The sequence below is a fragment of the Alosa pseudoharengus genome, unplaced genomic scaffold (genome assembly GCF_046254945.1).
Source record: "Alosa pseudoharengus isolate Yale_2024_CS ecotype anadromous, Long Island Sound unplaced genomic scaffold, YU_APseudo_1.1 YU_APseudo_1.1_scf_23, whole genome shotgun sequence".
In the NCBI taxonomy this organism is placed as follows: Eukaryota; Metazoa; Chordata; class Actinopteri; order Clupeiformes; family Clupeidae; genus Alosa; species Alosa pseudoharengus.
In genome coordinates this window covers 6,265,740-6,273,239 of record NW_027468685.1, presented here as the reverse complement: position 1 = coordinate 6,273,239, position 7,500 = coordinate 6,265,740, and the positions used below count along the sequence as shown (strand labels likewise).

General features: G+C 44.1%; 1 protein-coding gene across 1 annotated transcript in view; it reads right to left on the bottom strand.

Annotated features, from left to right (window-relative positions):
- col16a1 (collagen, type XVI, alpha 1) overlaps positions 1–7,500 on the bottom strand; it is an 80,250-nt gene that overhangs the window by 20,719 nt on the left and 52,031 nt on the right. Inside the window, exons 13-18 of the mRNA XM_076301584.1 lie at positions 5,894–5,938; positions 5,414–5,452; positions 4,838–4,900; positions 3,512–3,556; positions 2,918–3,013; positions 789–872 (exon numbers count right to left, since the gene is read on the bottom strand). Coding sequence (XP_076157699.1) covers positions 789–872; positions 2,918–3,013; positions 3,512–3,556; positions 4,838–4,900; positions 5,414–5,452; positions 5,894–5,938 — 372 coding nt within the window. The remainder of the gene's footprint in view (positions 1–788; positions 873–2,917; positions 3,014–3,511; positions 3,557–4,837; positions 4,901–5,413; positions 5,453–5,893; positions 5,939–7,500) is intronic.

The window sequence follows — 7,500 nt, the reverse complement described above, 5'->3', positions numbered from 1 at the left end:
ATCTCTCTCTCTCTCTCTCTCTCCTCCCCACACAGGGCGCGCTGCTGTGTTTGATGTGCACGCATCTCCTTCACACACACACAGACACACACACACACACAGAGCTCTCTCTCTCTCTCCTCCCCACTCAGGGCGTGCCGCTGTGTTTGATGTGCACGCATCTCCTTCCTGTTGTAGTCGCGAGGCGGGACACTCTGACTCATCACGGCTGGTGACTCACTGCATTTATCTAACTCCCTAAAACCAATACTGCACAGCTCTCTGTCTCTCTCTTGCTCTCTCTTTCTCTCTCTCTCCCTCTCTCCAATACTGCACAGCGTGGATACTCTCTCTCTTTCTCTCTCCCTCTCTCCAATACTGCACAGCGTGGACACTCTCTCTCTCTCTTGCTCTCTCTCTTTTGCTCTCTCTCTTTCACTTTCTCGCTCTCTCTTTCACTCTCTCTCTTTCTCTCTCACTCTCTCTCTTTCTTTCTCTATCTCTCTTTCTCTCTCTCTCTCTATCTCTCGTTCTCTCTCTCTCTGTCAGTTTTGTTTCTTTCGGGCATTTCTTTGCATTTCTGGCAAAGCCCAGGATAAACTGCTGGCAATGACAGCTAAGGACAACTTAAATCCTTTATCATCGCTGAAAAGTCCCCCTAAATGCTGCTCTGGGAAGAGTTGGAAACACACAGAGCTGAAGGTATGTGTGAGCTGAGAGAACTCTCTGCTTCCGTGAATGTCACATTTTCTCTGGGGGGGTCGTTGAGGATGTCAGCTGATCAGTGAAGTCACGCAGCGCGCACTCACCGGGTCTCCAGGCTCTCCGTCTTTCCCAGGTATCCCAGAACCTCCTTTGTCTCCTTTAGCACCCGGAGTTCCACCAGGCGGCCCCTTGAAAATGCAAAAGAATAGAAAATAGAGAATAAAACAGATAAAAAAGAAGAAAAAAATGTTAATTCACTTCATCTCTCCTCTCATCCTTTCTTCTCAGACCCTCCCTCCCTCCTTCGCCCCTCTCATCCCTCTTTTTCTCTCGCTCCATAACGGCCACTCCTAACTGTCTATCCATTGTCGTGGCAAACCATGCGCTGATTGAAGGGAGCGTCTTGAGTTAGCACCATGCGCTGATTGAAGGGAGCGTCTTGGCGTCGCACGCACGCACGCACGCACGCACGCACGCACGCACGCACGCACGCACGCACGCACGCACGCACACACACACACACACACACACACACACACACACAGAGTTAGCACCCAGCGCTGTGCCGCTTCCCATCAACTGTGAGGCTGCCAAGTGGACGTGACACACCTGCCAACAGTGTATCCATCATTCACACACGCAGACACACACACGAGCACTGATGCATACGCGCACACACACACACACACACACACACACACACACACACACACACACACACACACACGAGCACTGATGCATACGCGCACACACACACACACACACACACACACACACACAAACCTAGACATTCAGGCAGCAGTGGGGTTCAAAACCTTAGACTCTCACATGGGGAATTAACTTCAGAGTGGCCCAAACAAGCAGAGAATTTCAAGTCTGTCAACAAAGCAGTGTGTGTGTGTGTGTGTTTGTTTGTGCGTGTGTATGTGTGTGTGAATGTATTTGGGTGTGCGTATGTGTGTGTGAATGTATTTGTGTGTGTGTCTGTGTGTGTGTGTGTGTGTGTGTGTGTGTGTGTGTGTGTGTGTGTGTGTGTGTGTGTGTGTGTGCTTAAACAGTGTAGGAGTAGAGTGATAAAATAAAAAGTGGCAAAACTCGCAGATGTAAAGACAACAACTTGATTTAGAGCTGTCGCTGGGGGAATCGTTACACTAAACATGTCTGAGTGTTAATCAGACACAGGGGGAGAGCCAAGGCACTGGATGAATGGCCGACTCATATATCACATATTTATATGTTTGTCTATCTACCTCATGCATTCATTTGAATGCAATGTGTCATGCAATAGATCAAAGTCACACTAAGGCTTCCAGAACAGCTACAACACTGAGGCCTTTCTTCCTCAAAATGTCAGCGTTGTTGCAGTCAGGACAGTCAAGATAACCTCATGACACTGGTCGCCAGCACAATTACGCTGTTCGGTGAGAAGGCCGGGTGCTTCTATGCTGTCTTCTGTGTATCCCAGGGCGTGTTCATGAGATGAACACACACACACACACACACACACACACACACATACACACACACACACACACACACACACACACACATACACACACACACATACATACAGACACACACATACACACACACACACACAAGTTTGCTGATGCGTGAGCTCAGGCAGTTGATAGCAGCACAGACATCAACACACACTGCTTGCGATTTGCTCGTCGCCTGTCGCTTCAAAAGTTTCAATTGTTTTAACTTCTCGAGACGCTTTGCATCGCCAACGGTTATTTTGCCTGTAATTGCTGAACTGCATTAACATTCCCTAGTCTCCCGTCACTCTTGCAGTCTGATGGGATCCATTTCAGAGTGATGACATGTGATGTGGTCTTGAGTGATGTGCAAGGTGGAATAGATTTGGTGTAAGTGACAGCGAATGCCGAAAAAGTTGACTAATTGTGACAAGAAAGAAGTTATGGAACTTTTACTTTTACATTTAGTTGTTTAGCAGACGCTTTTACCCAAAGCACCTTGAGGAAAATGAAGAAAAACGTTCAAGTTGCAACAACTCAACTACTTCCCAGAAAATGTGTCTCATGCATGCAGTTCCGGTTGCTCCGACTCCGAAGTGAATTTTGGGGGGACTGAGGGTGCATGCATATGTATGCGTATGATATAAAGCTCTGGATTGTTCTGATTCTGATTGGTAGGAACTCACCGGTGCATATGTATGCGTATGATATAAAGCTCTGGATTGTTCTGATTCTGATTGGTAGGAACTCACCGGTGGTCCTGGCTTTCCGACCCCAGGCAGACCAGGCTTCCCAGGGGGCCCCGGTTCTCCCGCTAACCCCTCCGGTCCGACCTCTCCACGAGAACCCTGAAGGGACAACCAATCACAAATGAGCAACTTCAACTTCAACCAATCACAAATGAGCAACTTCAACTTCAACCAATCCAAATGAGCAACTTCAACCAATCCTAATGAACAACTTCAAATTCAACCAATCCAAATAAGCAACTTCAACCAATCCAAATAAGCAACTTCAACTTCAACTAATCCAAATGAGCAACTTCAACCATTCCTAATGAGCCAGAGTTGCTATTAAAACTGAACACAATATTCTTTCCTGATTCTACAGAGTCTACTACAGCAGCTTCCTCTCGGATTATATACTGTATTCATAACAATATACAGATAAGATGATATACTATACTAATACATGGGCTACTCTGGGAAGATTTTGATTCATCAAAATGTTTCCATCATTTCATTTTGAAATTGAAATTAAACTGGTATCAACTAAATTAAATGTCCTTTAATAGCTCTCACAAGTGAACAGATATGAAGAAATAATTTCAAAATGAGGAAACTGACCTTTAGTCCTTTCGGTCCAATCAGACAAATGGATCCGGCTCGCCCCTGCAGGGAAAAACATAAAACATTGCGTTGCTAAGATATTATCGTTGTGTATCTATGACATCATCTTTGTGCGCCCACAGGTTAAAAGCCCACCTATGATTAGCACCAAGGCACTTCAGTCAGTTAGTGCACCTCTCAAGTAGTACTTAGTCAAATCAATAAACAAGCCAAAAAAAGAAAAGGAACACATAAAAAAACTGCATCAATCAACCACACGTTGCATCAACAATCTCTACAACATCTAGACTTATTGCTGAAATACAAGTTTACGAGTTTTCTTTTGATTCGATTGCATCAGTAGTACCCTGTTGAATGACAAAGATTGCGGTGCTCAAATCCACCTTATTAAGCCTCTGCAATCCATTTAAATGAATAGGCAGGCCTGCATTGATTCTGTGGGCTTTGTTGCTCCAGTGTAATCTATGAGGCGTTAAGAGGACTTAGCATCCTAAAGAGATAACTCAAGAGGGAAACAAGCATCAATGGGAAGGAGGGATACACGATAATTCTTCATAATTCTCTTCAATGCAGCCTGACTCAGGGAATGCAGGAGCCATTGTGAAGGACTCCACAGAAAGTGCGAGCTAATACCAGTATGTGTGTGTGTGTGTGTGTGTGTGTGTGTGTGTGTGTGTGTGTGTGTGTGTGTGTGTGTGGTTGTGAAATACGTGTGGTGTGTGTGCATGTGTGTGTGTGTGTGTGTGTGGGGGGGGGGGGGTTGAGATATGTGTGTGTGTGTGTGTGTGTGTGTGTGCGTTTGTGCGTGTGTGTGTGTGTGTGTGTACATGTGTGTTTGCGTGTCTTAATATCCTCTAACTAGCTCAAATGGATAAAAGCATTTGTGTGCAGCATAAGGCCACTATGATGTGTCACTTTGAGTCACGTAAGCTGTGGCGACGGCCAGAGAAGTGAAATCCCTCTCGCTTACTGAAAATCCTTTTTCCAAACGCTTATTCTACTCCACGGCTTCTGCAAATCGGACTGGACAACAGGCGCCAAGGCTTTAAAAAGGACTTAGGATGTACTTGAGCCAAAGTAGAGGGCTTGCAGAATAAGAAGCCAACAGATGCACACAGAGATGTCTATAGATATCCACTGTGGATGTCTAGAACATATCTATAGATGTCTGGACATGTGTATAACATATCTATGGATATTTAGACATGTTTATAACATATCTATAGATATTGAGAAATGTCTATAACACATCTACCGGTATATAAAATGTACAGAGACGTACAGGACGTGTGTGTGGGGGGGGGGGCGGGGGGGGGCACTTACATCTTTGCCTGCACGGCCAGGTGAGCCCTGAGCACCAATCTCCCCTTTCTCTCCTTTTTCTCCCTGGAGAGAGAGAGAGAGAGAGAGAGAGAGAGGGAGAGAGAGAGGGGGAGAGAAAGAGAGAGACAGACAGACAGAAGGACACAGAGAGAGATAGAGAGATAGAGAGAAAGAGAGAGAGAGAGAGAGAGAGAGAGAGAGAGAGAGATGATGGATTTACCATAAAACCTTGATTAATAACCCCGGCTCAATTACGAATCATTCGTTTGATCTAGCTTTGTTTGTTCTAGCTCCGAGAGACAGTGTCTTTGTTTAAGGGACAAAGTTATCAGACAGTAAGCAATGCACTTCATATTCACAACTTGTGCTCATGGCTTCTGTAAAATGAACTGAACGATTGATTTGTGGAGAATCTAACCGATCTAATGTACATCCACATGTGTCCATAATGGCAGAACTTTAAAACATTTAGGAACTCTGGCTAACATTGCTTGATTAACATTCTAGAACTAGCTCAAGCGGGCGATCTGGTGGGCTTTCAATTTCTAACTGAATAGTATAACTTCCTCGACTTACCCTTGGTCCAAGGCCATCCGCCCAGTTTAGAGGTAGCCCCTAAGAAGAGACAGTAGACTCTTACATGCGAGATCTTTCAGAAAACAGAATTATAATACTGTATGATCACTGATTACGATAACTAATAATAAATCACCAAAATAACTATAATACTGTCTGATCACTGATTACGATAACTGATAATAAATCACCAAAATAACTATAATACTGTCTGATCACTGATTACAATAACTAATAATAAATCACCAAAATAACTATAATACTGTTAGATCACTGATTACGATAACTAATAATAAAACACCAAAATAACTATAATACTGTCAGATCACTGATTATGATAACTGATAATAAAACACCAAAAGAAACTTGACTGGAGCTGTAGCTGTGACTGTACATGGCCACTTGCCAGTTACCGGTAATTGAGATTTTATTTATCTTTCGTGAGTGAATGAGAAACAGCGCCCCCTGTAGGTTACTTACTGACTCGCCTTTCTCTCCCTTTTGGCCCTTGGGTCCTTCAGTACACTGAAGCACAGGAAATGTATGAGATACACACAGCACACACACACACACACACACAAACACACACACACACATGGACACACACACGGACACACAGACACAGACACACACACACACACACACACACACACACACACACACACACACACAAGCACACACACACACACACACACACACACACACACACACACACACACACACACACACACACACACGTACACACACAAGAGAACACTGCACCTTACTTCATAAACACACAAATGGGCTTACTTATAATCATCTTTCTGCCACAAATACAAACACAAAGCTATAAGCCTTATATATATATATATATAAACAAGCATACCAAGTGTGTGCATGTGCGCTTGTGTATGTTTGTGTGTTTGTGTGTGTGTGCGTGTGTGTGTGTGTGTGTGTGATACACACACACCAGTGTTGCGCGGTCTGCCCGAAATTAAGCGGTCGCCCGCGGATGACCGCGGTCACCCGCGGTTATGAGTCATAAACAAAATATTTTAATGATATTCGGGTCATTTGCGGGCGGGTCAGTTAAAATTAATTAAATATATATTTTCTACAAAAAGGCCTACTTAAAATATCACGAGAAAGCTAGCATCAATACAGTAAAGCATCAATACAGTAAAGTCAACAGTAAAGAAGCAAGACGCGAGTTAAAATAATAAAGACACCCCTTCAGGAAAAGCGATATAGGCTATGGTTATGGTCTAGGCCTACTTCTTGCGAAGCCATTTAAAAGTATGACAGCCAAAACGGGCAGCCTGCAGGAATAAATGTTATGGCACAGACTACACAGCCATATCTACCGGTATGTATAGGTTCGCGCATGCATAAAAGTTACCTTAGTTCGTTGTGTTTGTGACTTTAAACAGTGGATGTGCTTTAGTAAAGCTTTGTGTTTCATTCAGCATTATAAACCAGTTCTTACGCTAACGTTTTGACCAGCAATGTATCTCTCTTGCCTACCTCGCCTCACCATTTCTGTTTTCGAAAGAAAGATGTATGTCCATGGCCTTCAAATCTTATCCTAGTGTTCTTATCCTTTGTGCGTTGCGTGCGTGCTTGCGCTCTTATTCTCATTCTTTCTCCTGCGCAAACATTATGTCCTGCATGCTTACTGCGTGTAGTTCTACTGCATCAAGTTTCGTAAATAAATTAGTTTGTTTTTACAGAAATGGCCTACTGTCACACTGCATGCAGCCTATAACCAAAAGCACACATTTTGTAAATAAGCGGGTCGGATCGCGGGTCGGGTATAATTTTGTCCTAATTAATATTCGCGGTCCGAGTTGCGGTCGGGTTGATTAAAATATCGGGCGACCGCGGGCCGCTTGTGACCAAACCCGCGCAACACTGACACACACATATACAGAGAGAGAGAGGTTTATCTCTGTCTCTTTCTCTCTCTCTGTATATGTGTGTGTGTATGAGTCTGTGTGTGAATCTGTGTGTGTGTGTGTGTGTGTGTGTGTGTGTGTGAATCTGTGTGTGTATGTTTGTGAATGATCGTAAGCCTCCGCACAGATACACCCCTGTGCTCAGTCTCT